This window comes from Chiloscyllium plagiosum, chromosome 34 (genome assembly GCF_004010195.1).
Source record: "Chiloscyllium plagiosum isolate BGI_BamShark_2017 chromosome 34, ASM401019v2, whole genome shotgun sequence".
NCBI lineage: Eukaryota > Metazoa > Chordata > Chondrichthyes > Orectolobiformes > Hemiscylliidae > Chiloscyllium > Chiloscyllium plagiosum.
In genome coordinates this window covers 36,402,719-36,418,634 of record NC_057743.1, presented here as the reverse complement: position 1 = coordinate 36,418,634, position 15,916 = coordinate 36,402,719, and the positions used below count along the sequence as shown (strand labels likewise).

Sequence of the window (15,916 nt, the reverse complement as noted above, 5' to 3'; positions counted from 1 at the left end):
CTGGAGTGAGGGGTAAATGTAAAGGCTAGGAAGTTGATTCTGGGTTAGTTCCTCTGATTAGGGTGGTAGGAGCACAGCAACGGTAGATATTTGAAGACATAAATAAAAGTGATTTCAAGCAGCCAGTCCATCTTACAGATTGGTTTAAGCCCCAGGTATGTTGCTGAATTCTGGGGAGGCAGTCTCTTATGTCTGTCCTTTCTACAAGATGTTTAATCAAAACAAACATTTTTCAGATGAAAAGATTCACACTTAAAGCATCAGCTCTCTCGTTCTATACAACCCACGAATGCCTCTGGCATTTATAAGTTTTGGTCTCAAATTTGAAGCAGCTATGGTATTTGGCTTTTATACATGCAATCACCACCAGCCTCATGCGTGGTTACTTCGGAGTTATTGAGGATCCACTGTTGCACAAAGAATCAAAATCAAGAGCATGCCAACACCCAACAGTGGAAAAACAAGTAGGAGGATAAAAGACTCCAGAAATTCACCTATGAAAAGTGAACCTCCCAAATATCAAGTCTTTCTCTCTAATGTATATGGTAGCAAATTCTTTTTGTAATGCTTAGCATTTACAGCTCTCTAGAAAAAGAACTTAAACACACTTTTGACTTAAGGGGGAAATGTCTCAACAGCATGGGTGTGACCCTCTTGAGAATGACTGATCAGTGAACATTAAAATGAAAAAAGCTTATTCAGCAGATTTGTGAAGCAGCTTTTAAAGACAACAGTGGAATAATCAAGTAAAACCAGCTCTGTATTCACTCATGTGGTAAACATACAGCTAAATATTGTTTCAGCAGCAATATTGGCCATTATTTTACAGAATTTTCACAAACTCACCAATTATATTTGTTGTAAAACACACTTTTCAGAGCCCACCACCAAAAATGAATTTTTTGGCATATCTAGAAACAAGAGGTAAAACAAATACCTCCTGCTTACAGCCATTTCTACAGGCAGGTCCCTAGCTGGTCCAATAAATATTTCTCGGCCCTAGCTCCTGAGGGGGCCGGGATGGCCTCACCTGTATTAAGTCACCAAACTATTAATCCTGAGATCCAGGTAATGTTAGAGAGACCGAGGTCCAAATCCCACCATGGCAGTTGGAAAAACTGGAATTCAATAAAAGTCAAATTGTGTCTAACATTGCCAATGGCTCCATGGTCAAAAGAAAACCATGGTCTGGTCCATTGGGGAAAGAAAACAGCCATCCTGACCTGGTCTAACACGTGACTCTAGGCCTACACTGAACTCTTCACAGCCCTCCGAACAATTAATGCTGGTCTAGACAGCAACACCCCCATCCCATGAACAAATTTTAAAAACCTGCCTGTCCCAAGAGATTCTAGCTCAAGGGGGCGAAAGGAATGGCTGACCTGGGGAACCTTGGACTCTAGGGTGCACTGGAAGCATTTTTTTAAAAACAAAAAAGATAGAAACCTACCAATTTGGCCATGTTAAAAATGCACCTTCACAACCAAACAGCCCTGGAGTGGCACTTCATGGCAGACCTTCAGGTTTAGAGGCAGGGTGCCTACTCACTAAGGCCTTTCACCAAAATTTCAATCATTGACAGTGTTAATTTTGCAGGTGCAGGAACAATCAGCATTTTGACTGTACATGCCATGTGGTAGCAAGCCCAATAATAAATGTCAACTTGCTAATGGTCAAAAGCTCTCATCACCAAAAGAACAGAGGTGGAATTTTCAGCGTTAAGTAAACTTTAGATTTAAAAAAAAAAGAGAAACTTGGTTACTTACGGTCCAGTCCATTAATGTAGCGCATTCGGATCTCACAGTGACCCCAAACAGCACTTACAACTGGATAAAGTTTTTTCCCTTTAAGTCCTCTACATGCAATGCCCAGATAATGTCCATCCACAATATAGCTTAGCGTTCCTTCGTCCATGTCCAAAACCACCAGGAATACATCTGGTACTATAAAGGTTTCATGGGGCTCCAAGAAAGCTGGATAAGTCTGGCTTGGTTGATTCTTGCCGTCAAAATAAAGTTTATTTCGCCCGAGGTCCCAGCCCCAGGATTCACAGTTACTACCAACAAGTGCCGTGTAACCTACAGAGTGCAAAGGAGCATCTATTGTTGCGACACCAACCACTGCATGTGTTCCCCGTTGTCTCATTGCCCAAGTAATTTCCCAGACATGTAGTCCTCTGGTATATCCCACTTTGCCCCTAATGGCGTCAGTACTCTGAGCTACCGGATGGCGATGAAATATTAATTTGTCGTCTTCTTTCACAAACACATTTAGCGATCGATCGTCGTTGTTCCAAGAGTGCAATAGCTGGACCTCACAGGTAGCAGGTGGCATGTCCAGGAGCATGTCCAGACGAGCAGGTTTGCAATAGTCAAGCCCTTGCTGTGCATGACGCAGAGACCTGTAAGAAGGATCTCTCACATCCACAGTCTTCAGTCCAACAGTAACTCTCTGGCCCATATTTAAACGTCCAGGATAATACGTAAACAACCCAATCTCCCCCCCCACCCCTCCTCAATGCCGTCTTCCAAATTTGCTTGTCCCAGTGCGTTCAGATTGGGAAATGCCACCTGGTGATGGAAGGTTTAGCTGTATTTTCTGAAACACAAGAGCAATTATTCAAAAGAAACAGGTCAAATAAACCAATTGTATTCAGCTTCACAGAATTAGTCTTCAAAAATTAACAAGAAACAAAATAAAGAACTGGTGGATTATAATAAATCAAATGGAGGCTCTTTTCTTTCAGGTTGACAGGTCACCAAATAGGTCTTTAAGGGGCTTTAGAGTGAACCGACACACATTTTGTTCCTACTGGTAATGTCAATGGTCTAATAGCTCAAAACATTAACCTGGAGTTTTATTTTGGAGGAAAAGAAAAATCCCAGTTCAAATCCCATCTCGATAGTTTCTGAAATTTGAGTGCAGGTAATAAACCTGGAACCAAAAGCTAATTTCATAGTCTCAATGGCAGCAGCTATCAGATTCCTTTTAGAAATCCAACTGGATCATTACCACTCTTTAGGATGAGAAATCTGCCATCCTTACTTGGTTTGGCCTTCATGCATATGTTGGATCTTTAACTACCCTCCGAAATCGACCTTTAGCAAAGTAACTCCGTTCAAAACGTGATTAGGGATGGGCAACAAATGCTAGCCTTGCCTGTGATGCCTAGGTACTGTGGTAGAATAAAAGAGAAACACCCAAATTAAAAAAGTCATAACAGGGGAGTGCCAGTCATAAATCCAATGAGGAATTTATGGCAAATACACCTCCACCTGTCACTTTTGCTAGCCAAGAGTATGGAGGGAAACAAAGTGGAGAGAAAGGATAAGTGGAACTGGAGTACAGAATCACTGGTGATCTTATTCAATGGCATGGTCAGGCTGAATGGGTAACATAGTAACGGGAGTGGGCCATCGGGTTAGAATATAGAACTTTGTACCACAAGGGGTTGTTGAGGAAATAAGCCAAGTGCACAAGGGAGAATGAAATAAGAAGAATTTGTTGAGATCTAGGTTCAAATCCCAACTGCTCCAGACGTGCAGGGTATATGACACACTTAAATGAAGTGTATCCAGCATGAACCTATCAGAGGCATCTTTATCAAACTGCAGGTAGAAGAGCAGGAGAGATGGGATAACTGTGTCCCTAAGGTCTCTACTCTGGACCAGGAGATGGTGACTGAGGTGGACACTGATACCAAGGAGATGCTGATGCTGCTGGAGTTTGAAGGCTTGTCCAAGCTGCAGGTCACCCAGCCTTCAGTAGGAACAGCCTTCCAGACTCCATGGATCTAAAAATTATTTATAAACATGATTCTAAACTAAATGTCTAAACAGTGTAATTGTTAAAAAAAAAATCTACATAAAATGGAAAAAACAGTTTTGTATGCAGCAGAAACTCTACATAGACCAGTGCTAAATAACCAGCCAGCCAGTCTCAGTTTCTTGTCATGGTCACGCAGATAATGCTTTAAATGGTCTACTGTTCAGCCCTGATCCAGATGAAGGAGACGGAGGTTGAGCAGATAGAGCTGATCAAGGAGGGTGTTGGATACCAGTAATGGGTGGCCAAAATAGAAAGGAGATCAACGCCCCACAGCATACACCCAATTCAGTTAAAAAAAAAAGACAAAAATACAAAATTACTTTTAGGTCTTCAGTGACATGTGATATATAAATTACACCACTCCCACACACTAAGTAAAAAGCAGAAGACCAAAATGACTAGTCCCATTTTCTCAGTAGGCTAAAAAGAAATGCTCATGCAGTGCTCCACATTCCAATCAAAAGGAATAAAGACAGGTTACCACTCCCTACTGAAAACGGTTTCTCAAAGTCACCAAGAATTCATTTTGATTTGCATAAAATGGATTCAAGAATTTCTAACCAACTATTTTGGAACGGCAGTAGCTAGCTCTGCTGCCTCACAAGTACCAGGGGGGTGGGTTTGATTCTAACCTCAGGCAACTGTGTGGAGTCTGCATGTTCTCCTCGTGTCTGTGGGGGGGTCCCTCCAGGTGCTCCAAAAGATATGCAGGTTAGGTGAATGGACCATGGAAAATGCAGGGTTACAGAGATAGGGTAGAGTAGTGGGTCTGAGTAGGATGCTCTTTGGGAGGGTCAGTGTGGTCTCAATGGGCCGAATAGCCTGCTTCCACACTGTAGAGACTCTATTTTTGCCTGTTGGTTTGATGCCTCCTTACAAAAAGCAGTGAATCTATCCAAGACACTGTCATAGTGCTTCTACCCAGTACATTGCAATGTTTTATTACATTAGAGGTGTTGTTATATTAATAAATTGAAATGTGGTCAATGAATTTTACTTTGAAATCCAACAACTGAACACAATGGCATTCTTACTCATCTGCCTCCACCACTTTGTAGGCAGTTCCTTCAAGAGACGCCCCCCCAAGTTACACCAACCACTTTAGACAAAAAAACCAAACATCTTTGATTCTATGGCAACAGAAAAAAGAGAACTGTTGCCCCCAGCTGCACAGAACATGCCTAATAGCACCATTACAATCATTTGTTCCCAATTACCTTCAGATGTAGGAATCGAGTTACTGCTGTTGTTTTTGAGAAGGGAAGAGGAGGGTGGAACACATTAAGGGGTGAGGTGGTACACAGTTCTACTCTTGCCTCAAGATACATAAAGAAAAAAAGTCTGGGTGGGGTCATTGAATTAAGCAAATTTAAACCTTGTACCTATATTCGAATGGCTAAAATATTAATAATTATGGTTTGGGCTTATTATTACAGGGCCCTCAGTTGGGTGGAGGGATAGTTTTCTTTATAATCTTTAGCTATGATCATGCTTGTTCCTACAAATTCAGAAACATCAGCTTGGAGCATATAGATCACCCAAAAGTCATGCAGGGATCGATGCTTTATTCCCCTGGCATCAGGGGTTTATATTTAGTGGAGGAAATAATTTCTTTGGTGGATCCTTCTCCCCTTTGGCCAAAGACACCCTTCAAGGAGGGTCCGTTTGACCAGTCAAGCTGCCTTGCTTGATTTCCCTCATTCACTGTTGCCAGCTGCTGTTAGGTGTCCCACTATAAAGGAGTGACAGTAGATGAAAGTTTATGCTAAACTGCAAATTCAAATTCAATTGTTACTAGCAGTACAGATGGGCTTCAAGGTGATGGGAACTTGCTGACATTTTCATCAAGAGCAGAGATCACAAAATAGTGCACAGGACAGCATTTACTAAGTGGGAATGACTATAAAGCGACACATTTTATGAAAAAGGAAGTGTCAAGAATGAGTCATTCCCACTCAGGTATGACTGAAAAGAGAGAAAAAAAAAGGTTGGTAGCACCCAATATTAACACCACAAAAGAATTCAACAACATTAATTGAACACCATTATAAGATTCCAATCCTGCTCAGGTGATTGCCACAGTCAACAATTCATCGTTGAATTAAGGAATAAGGTGATGCAATCTCTTCCTCAACTCCCCCTCTGCAGTTAGACTTCAGCTTCATGTGACACATTTCCAAGTTAAAGTCCTATCTGCTCCAGGTCTGTAAGGACATCTCTGAACACATTGATTAGAAAATAGCTCCCCTTACCACCTCCAAAGCTGGAAGTGGGAAGATATTTTCCAGTGGGACTAGGCTGAACTGGTATAACATAGGCTTGGTACAATGACATAACAAGTGATAGTAGTATCAAAGTTATGCCAGGTTTCTGTTCTGCTTCCACCTAATCGCTGATTAAAGTCTTGGTCAGATTTGGGAAAATTTTAAATTACATTACTTTCACTTTCAGGGATACAATGGGCTGTACATTTTAAAATGAGAACAGGTCAGTGGTCAAAAATGTGAAAAATAAACTTCTCTCCACAGATGTGGCCAGATCTACTCATTTGCTTTGGTACATTAACTTCTCAGGTAGCAATTCGAAGCCTAAAATAGCATTTAATGACAAAACTAACTCACTCAAAGGGAATATTAAAAGCAACAATCCAAAACTTCATGGTAGCAAATAACAAAAACCAAAAAAGATTTTCCATTTATTCCCAAGTGGGGCTATGTTGTTTAGACCTCCTACGAAAACACACTCCTTCAAAGAGCAGTTCCGTACATACCTCACATTGCTTTTATTCTTGCAGGTTAACCTTCAGTGTTGAAGCACATTCTTCCATGAGTCTGCAAGAGAGCGCACGCTAGGTGAGAAAACTAAATTGTTGGTCACAAAGCATTTAGTGATCACAATCTAGGTAACATTAGACAAAATGCCATGAAATTATTACAGACAGACAAAAACATTTAGTCCATAATTCATAACTTATCCAGAAGAGTTTCAACCATTTTCAAAATTAAAAAATTAAAACATTGAAGATGCACTTAGAGGTAGATTTGGGCAGTTGTCCAAATGTTGTTAAATAGGTTCAAAATTAAAATAGCAATTCAGACCAAAAGATGTCAAGATGATTAGCTTCAGAGACAGAGTCAATTACAGACATGACAGCAAGGAGACTGGCTCCTCCTGTCTGTGTCAGGAGAAGTATTCCTTGCAGGGGAACATCTACCAGTTTGATTTTTAACCAAAAATGCATGACTGTGCAAATACACCAGGTTATACAAATTCCACTTAAAACACCAATACTTCACAGCCACACCCATCCATGAAATGACTGATCTCGCAGGATTGAGAAGGTTCTTAAACTTAAAAAAGTCTGCAACACTAGCAGAAACTAAAATCACTAAATATTTAAATTGGTTACAGGCCTACTGGACTAATTTGTTCAATTTTTTCCCCCAAAAGAGTGAACATCCTGGGAGGTAATATTTTTGACAGATACTGAAAAAGATTGACTTCTGGCATTTACTGCCAAATTGTGGAGTAGTCTTTGTTGGAATGTTGTACAGACAAGCAATTCAAGTTTTAATAGATCAAATACATTGATCATACATAGATACACACTTCATTTCTCATTCATAACTATACAAAAAATCCAAAACAATCTCACAAATCAGTGTCTACCATTACAAAATTCCAAATGGATTAAATTACTTGATTTCTAATCTAAAACATTGTAATAATTTATGCATGCATCTGCCACAAGTAGGTATGAAGACAAAGAGCACATTGGCCTTTTGCAATTAAAAAGGGTCTGGGATACAAACAAAAATAAAGGGTTAGCTCTTTGATGCAGCAGTGCCCACACCTCTGAGCCAGGAGGTCAGGATCCAAGTCTCAGAGTCAGATGCACAACACAGAAACAGATCCTTCAGTCCAACTCATCCACGCTGACCAGATATCCTAACCTAATCTAGTCCCATTTGCCAGCACTTGGCCCATATCCCTCTAAACCCTTCCTATTCATATATCCATCAAGATGCCTTTTAAATGCTTAATTGTACCAGCCTCCAACACTTCCTCTGACAGCTCATTCCATACATGACACCAGTCTGAAGTTGCCCCTCATCCCTTTTAAACCTTTCCCCTCCGATCCTAAACCTATGCCCTCCAGTTCTGGACTCCCCACCCTGGGGAAAAGACCTTGTCTATTTATCCTATCCATGCCCCTCACGATTGTATAAATCTCTAGAAGATCACCTCTCAGCCTCTGATGCTCCAGGGAAAACAGTCCCAGAGGCAAGTCGTAACATTCTCTGAATAAACTGACTGAAAACGGAACGAAGGAAGAGTTGACGAAACTGCTTAGTGTCTTGAGACAGCGAGTCAGTTAACCTATTCGTCTTCAGTCAAAGCAAACATTAAGAGACACAGTAGTTTTACCTTCCTGTATTCCGGGAGGGGAGGGGGAGGGGGAGCGGTGGGCCCACAGACACAGAATGATCGCCCACGTGCACAGGGACCTGGGTTCCTGGTGGTCTCTTGGAGAACACAGTTTTTCAGTGGACTATATAGTCATTTTACAGGGGAGGAGCGTCTAAATAAGGCAACATACATATTAATTGGGTGACTGTTACAATCAACAAGTAAATCAATGGCAGAGGCCAAGCCCTTAACTGTTGTTATACAATGAATGTTCTTAACCTTGTTAACTGGATTCATGCAGTCAATGTCAATACTACCCCCCCCCCCATCGTTAGCTGACCTTGCATATGGAATGCTTCCAATATTGTTAAATGGTTGCACATAATGATTGCTTTTCCACCTTGTTAACCCATCTCCCTTGCCTCCAGCACCCCATTGTTAACTGCAAGTTCTTATCTGATCTGAGTCATGCTCAGCTGAACCTCTCGTTTCACAAAATTCAAAATATAACTCTTTCCTTGCCTGCTCATGCCGTCTACACCAATAACCGTGAGCATTATGTGCTCCATGTCCAAAAGGACAGACATAGCTGACTGGTAGGCATCACAAAGATTCATTGGATTGGTCCCTAGGATTAGAGGGCTGTCCAATGAACACAGCCTAAGCATTTTGAGCCTTTTTAGGTGGGGGTTTCAAGACAAGGGGACAAATTTTCAAAAAAGGGACGAGAAAAATTTTTAAAAAGTGACATTGGGACATTTTTTTTTTCAAAAAGTGGTTAATTTGTGGAATGAAGTTCCAGAGGAAGTGGTGGATGCAGGTACAGTTACAACATTGAAAGACATTTAGGCAAGTACATGAGTAGGAAAGGTTTTGAAGGATATGGGCCAAAGGATAGGAGATTATGGTCAGCATGGATTGGTTGGACCGAAGGCTCTGTTTCCCTGCTGGATGAGAATGACTGAAGTGGGCTCTTGTGAGGCAGTGTCAACATCCCCATATCTGAAGAGACAGAAAACCCAGGTTCAAGTTCCACCTATACCAACGTCTGACCAAGTCAGTTCAAAATATCTGCACAGAACAGAGCTTCATTGCTCAGATTGATTAGCATGCCCAGCCAACTTGGGATGAAACCTGGCCTCCAAATTAAGCAAACCTCTGGAAGGAAAAACGACCAAGGCGCTTGCAGAACAAGATTTCTTTGAGATTAATGTAATTCATTTCCATGCACAATATGGGCTGCTAGCAGGATTTCCTACTCTCGACCAAGTTCACACTGATGGGAGGGATGCAACACCAGTGATGTTAGTGTGTGAAAAATAAACTGCATTTATATAGCAACTTTGCCCACCTGCAAGAATGGGAGTACTTAAAACACTAACAATTGAGTCACAACTATCATTGCATTTCTTTAGAATAAAGGCATAAATCTAAAAGAAAGATTAAATGGCAGGTGTTTAGCAGCAATCAAAGCACTTCATTCAGCGCAAGTTCACTTCAGCAAACTTAAAATGCATGTGGATAATTTTTATTGCAGCTGATATCCAGATAATTAACACATTCATTTTCAGTTAAACTAAACTGCAGAGAATTCAAAACATTGGATTGCAAGCTACTGCAAACTTAAACAGAAATGTGGTTTATGTAATATATCTTTATTCAGATTTGAGAGAGTGCATGTCACCATAAAGTACCATTTCACAGGAAGAGAATGTGAAAAACTCATGGGTGGAGAGTTTAGAAACTGCTGCTTTTTTGGTGAAAATCAGAAGCTGGCTAAAATCAAAACCCTGATTCAACCAACTAAGAGTTTTTGAAAAATTAGGAGAAATAATGTTGCCAGAGTTTGAAAGGCAGCTTTTTAAATCATCTTGGTATTTAGAAAAAAGTGTAGCTGTTGGACGTGACTCTGCAAAATAGATTCTGACATTAACAAGGGATTTTCCACTTCTATACTAAAGGGTGTTTGATAGTATTAAACTAGGGCAGCATGATATTATATGAAAAAGAAGAGGAAAAAAAAAGTGGAGAAACAAAAGGCATCTATGTAAATGACATCTTAGATTTAAGATTCCATTGAAATCAGAATTATTTCTGACTGGCAGTCTTATGACTAAAGGTAAAAGATACATAGTAGTCAATTTGCACAGAGGAAAGCTTTTCAAAATCAGTTTTAGCAGTGCTCTGTTCAAGCAATAAATGCAAGTCAGAACAAGTGCCTCCCTTACATTAGGTCTTTTACATTGTACAGTTCAAATGAGATGAAACTGCCTTAAAGGGTAGTTATCCATCAACATTCCCAGGGCTAACCAATGACTAAAAAAACTGAACTAGAATAGCTATACAAATATTAAAGCTACGACAGCAGATCAGAGATTAATTATTTTGAAATAACCCACTTTCAGATTTCTGAAAGCCAGTCCATCATCAAAAGGGACAAGTCATGAATAGGATGGAATACAGTCACATTCAGATTGCAGTAACTTGTGATCCAATAGTGACTGGACGATTTCAACTCCAATAATCAAAAGCAACTTGGCATCTTCTAGGGTGAAGAAACTGGCTTGTCTGATGACTGATGCTACATCCACTCCCTCCAATACCCTTGTACAAAAGGTACGCATTACAGAAATTCACAGACTCCATAGACAGCACCTTCACAACCTACAACCACCACCATCTAGTTACATGGGAACAGCACCACCTACAAGCCATTCACCATCCCAGCTCAGAACAAAAGCCACCACTGCTTCCGGGTCAGTCAAAATCCTCACACCCCTTTCGCAAAAGCATTGTGGATGCACCAACACAAAATGGACTGCAGTGTGGTTCAAGAAAATAGTTCACCATTAGCTTAAAAGGGCAGCTAGAGGAGGATGCCCAGAACTCAGCACGGTGGCACAGTGGTTAGCACTGCTGCCTCACAGCGCCAGAGACCCGGGTTCAATTCCTGCCTCAGGCGACTGACTGTGGAGTTTGCACGTTCTCCCAGTGTCTGCGTGGGTTTCCTCCGGGTGCTCCGGTTTCCTCCCACAGTCCAAAGATGTGCAGGTCAGGTGAACTGTCCATGCTAAATTGCCCGTAGTGTGAGGTAAGGGGTAAATGTAGGGGAATGGATGGGTTACGCTTCGGCGGGTCAGTGTGGACCTGTTGGGCCGAAGGGCCTGTTTCCTCACTAAGTAATCTAATCTAAACGTGGTCTCAGCTGAAAAGGTGAGCAGCCCTGACCACGCGCTTATGGGAAGGTTACATACAGCAAATCAGCAATATTTCTGTTTTCAAGTTCCATAGTGAGAGTTGAACTCACAAATTGCCAACTTTAGGAGATATGAAGTGCTACCACAAAATGAAACAGACACCAACTGGTATCAAGGAAACTGCACACCAATCTGAGACGTGCAGGCAGGAACAGGATGGAGGGTACAAGTTAAGAAATAGGGACACAAAAAAAAAACACATTAACAGCTTGCATTTCTTGATTCACTTGAATGGGGTTGCTATCTGATGAATACAGAGAAGTTTCAGCTTATTTTAAAGTTGCCATATCCTCCCCTTTAATCTGCAGCAGAGGAAAAAAAAAGGTGTGGGGGTGCAGAAATGGGTCTGGGAAAAGCCATCAGCATGAGTGGTCAAGGGTAAGCTGCAAATTGAAAATCAAAAATCAATCAAACAGATTCCAGCCAACATTAAAACATTATTTTAAAAATATGTTTTGCTAGGATAAGACTTGTTCTAACTAGTACCTGGGAAAAGGTTAGGATTGGCGGCGCTGCTGGGCAACAAGTGGATGCAAGGATGACAGATGCTCCAATCTGGAGTAGCCTGCATTTTTGCGTTTTATGCATTTGCAAAGAATCTCAGACAACTAACAGCGGTTTGTCAGACCAGGCTCTAGTCTAGAAACTGAAGTAGGCAGATTGATTGTTGCTGATCAGGTTTGGCATCAAGATCTGTCTCATTGGTTACCTTTATTTTAAAATAAAGGAAGGCAGGGAAGTTCATTTGTAGCAAGAGTCATCTAAACATCTTTCTGCAAAGAAAAAAAAAAGGGAGGAAAAAGGACAGAATAGAAGGAAAGGAGAGCACTCCCAAAAGTTAGATGAATGACCTGTATTCTGGTGATGGTCATGCAGTGATTCAAAAGCTTTCAACATCAGTAAATGGACGAGAATCACAAGCACAGCAGAGTTTGTCTGCAGCACAGTTAGGATATCTTGGCTATGGAACACGTGGTTAAAAACAGCAATACTCCAAAAAGTGGCATCACTTCACATTTCTATTTCAACGCTGGGTTTTCCATTTTTGCCTGGAAAACAAAGTAATGAAGAATGACTGCGTTTAGATCAGTTGGGTGAACTTGGACTTATTGAAAATGTGAATCCACTCACTTCCACAGGCCAGTTAATCTGGGGAGTAATAAACAGGGATGGGAAGCTTACATGAATTCAGAACTTTGAAAGCACCATACTTTAAGAAAAATTACCAGTGGGGGGGAAAAAGGTGAAAGTAAGTCAGGGGAGTCATGGCATTAAGTTTATTTTTAGTGTTGATTCAATGACAAAATGTGAATTCTGTTAATTTCATGAAAGAATGCACATTTGGCAGGCCATTCAAAGCTTATGACTGCAAAACAAGGGAGCTATTATGGACTTTATTAGTGAGTTGGAAGCAGTATATTGAAGAGCTAGTTCACAGTTCATGTTAATAATGAATGTTTAGCTTTGGGATTATTTGAGAAAGCAATTAAAAAAGGTGCTGGGTTTCAGTGATTGCCACAAAATCCAAAAGCTCAACAAGTCTACACATTTGTTTAAATCGACTCAATAGGAGGAAAGATCATAATAGCAGGTGGTATTTAGCCCAAATGACCTGTGGACTGATTACTGCAATGAGTGCAGAGAGAGAGAGAGAGAGAGAGAGAGAGAGAGAGAGAGAGAGAGAGAGAGAGAGAGAGAGAGATTTTTTATTTTGACTTGCAAGTTGAGCAAAAAAAAAGTAGTTTAAAAGCATTCAGTAAACTTTAAAAAAAGGTCCGAAAGTCTATCTACTTCATCAGACCAAGAAAGAAACTGTAAGTGGTTTGGAGGACGGCTGAGAATATGGTCATGGAGGAATGAGTGGAACAAAGGAAGGCTGCAGTGTCAATTAATTTAGATATTTACAATGTGCAGGGTTTAGTTGTCATTTGGACCTTGTGCAGTCTGCAGCCCAGGGAGGTTAACCAAAATAAAGTGACAGGTAGACACATCTGCACTGTAAACAGAGTAAAACATTAACTTCACCACTGACCACTTAGAGGGTTGTGAGGAGCTACATAACTTATTTTAGAAAAGAAAAAGGACAGCATCTCGTATTTCAAACACTTGCTTGACAGTGCAGTGTCAACCCAAGTCACACACTTGGCAATAATGGAATCAGGCTTGCCTCCCTCAACAATGGTGGGTCAATGCATGCCAGAGTCAAATGCCATAAAGTAGAAGTAGGCACCACTAGAAATACATCACAAATTCACACGTTCCAAAGGCTACTGGAAAATTCAATACCATTTCAGTTGCACAATTAAGCCAGGCACAGCATGCCTTGGATTTGGAGAACTGCTTAAAATGCAACACAGATGGAAGGACAAGCTAACAGCCAAAAACTTCTGTATTTAAAATGTGGGTAACAGTTATAAAACCCATTTGCAAGGTGGGTCTCTGCTGCATTACTGACAGTTTGGCTGGTGTGCACGAGTTGCCCAAATCAGGTGATAGCAGCTACAAAAACCTGATCAGCTATTCACGGGCCTCCACAAAAGATAGTCAACAGTCAGAACCACCAAACAAAATTGATCTTTTAAAAAAGGAGATGGAGAACTGCCTGGAAGGCTGGCAGATCTAGCTTTTGACCGTTAACGCCCGAGAACCTGGAGTAGGCAGCAATCGGCAAAATTCAAAAGCAAAAAAAAGGTAGTGGAGGGCAAGTCTCCTCTGCTTTACCAAACACCTTCGGTCACAATCTTTTTTAAAAAGCTTGCCTTATTGCTCAAGTTTGCTATTTAAAAAGGTCAAGCCACCTATTAGTATCATTTACAACAAAATGTTTTACTGCCCAGAATGCATTGCTGCACGTCTGGAGTCACATTTTGTGTCAGACCAGGTGAGAGTGACAGATTTCATTTGTTTTAAAAGGTATTAAAAAAATAACCTCAGCTGGTTCATTAATGTCAGTGAGTGATTACAGGTTAATAGCTTTTCAATTCCATACTGTTATTGGATTCAAATCTTTATCACCTACTGCTGTGGGAGGAGAGTCTGCTGGTGTTCAAGATTGCGACATTATCCCATTACCTCCCCATTGAATTTAACCTGTAGACTGTACACTTCAATACTGCACAGTTTGGGGGAAAAAGCCTGGAATGTTATAGATGCCACACAAAACATTGGTTTCCATGTAACCATTTGAAATTGCACTCCCTTTTATCAGAAAGGTAAAACAGTAGAGACTTTGCTGAAACAAACTCATAGACCATTTAACAATGCAAACAAAACCCAAACACAACATTAAAGACCTGACACAACCAGCAAGCTACCCAAATTGGATCAAGAGGTTTTGCGTTTCAAAACGGTTGATGTTTAACCAGGTGTAAATTTCATATTTCCACGCATCTGTAATATTCTTATTGAGAAGTCAAGGTTAACATCCCAGTAATCTTATTAGGACCAGATTACTGCAGATGCTGGAGTCTGTACGGAAAACAAAGAAATGCTGAAGGTCACAGTGGGTCAGAGCATCCATGGAGAGACAGCAAGCTAACGTTGCTTGTCCAGAGGACTCTTCATCTAGACGTGCAACATTAGCTCGTTCGGTTTCCATGGGACACTACTGGACCCATTGCGATTCCCAGCATGTCTCGTTGTTCACACACACACACACACACACACACACAAAAACGGTTACCTTTTTTCATTAGCAATCTCACTAGTTTTCAAAACAATTACTTAAAGTATAGTTGGACTGTCATACAGTTCAAACAAAAATTTGAAAAGTCACAGGAACCAACTGCTCTGTAAATCTACTTCATTGAAATAAGGTGCCAATTTAAACAAATATTTTTTAAATAAAGTGATTGTGTGCACCCAGTGGTGAAGCTAATCATTTTTATATCTTGCACACACAGGTTGGGAGACATAGGCCTACCGTGGAAATGCAAATACAGATTGCATATCAGTTCTATTTAAACAGAATAACTTCCCAGAGGATTGTAGATTAAAAAAATGTATAGTCCTGCCCAATTCATTTAGTTGCCTGCTCTTTAACTATAACAAAAAAATTGTTATTATGCTTTGGGTGTCAGATTACAAGTCAAGTCATCTATGCCAATCGGTTACTAAAGATTAGATTAAAATTTTGCCAGATGACATGTAAAATGCTGCACAGAATCTGTTAATGTTGCACAATTATCAATGGCAGCAATATTTAATGTCCCGTATTCCCAATTCCTCCGCCTCCGCCGTATCTGCTCCCAGGAGGAACAGTTCCACCACAGAACACACCAGATGGCCTCCTTCTTTAGAGACCGCAATTTCCCTTCCCACATGGTTAAAGATGCCCTCCAATGCATCTCGTCCACATCCCACACCTCCGCCCTCAGACCCCGCCCCTCCAACTGTAACAAGGACAGAACGCCCCTGGTGCT

At 40.8% G+C, this 15,916-nt stretch overlaps 1 protein-coding gene across 2 annotated transcripts in view; it reads right to left on the bottom strand.

Moving 5' to 3' along the window:
* Positions 1-15,916, bottom strand: part of spsb1 (splA/ryanodine receptor domain and SOCS box containing 1) — a 92,237-nt gene that overhangs the window by 20,408 nt on the left and 55,913 nt on the right. For both annotated transcript variants that reach the window (XM_043676174.1, XM_043676175.1), the window contains 2 exons: positions 6,599-6,659; positions 1,767-2,598 (listed from right to left, as the gene is read on the bottom strand). In XM_043676174.1, coding sequence (XP_043532109.1) covers positions 1,767-2,460 — 694 coding nt within the window. In that variant the 5' untranslated portion in view covers positions 2,461-2,598; positions 6,599-6,659. The remainder of the gene's footprint in view (positions 1-1,766; positions 2,599-6,598; positions 6,660-15,916) is intronic.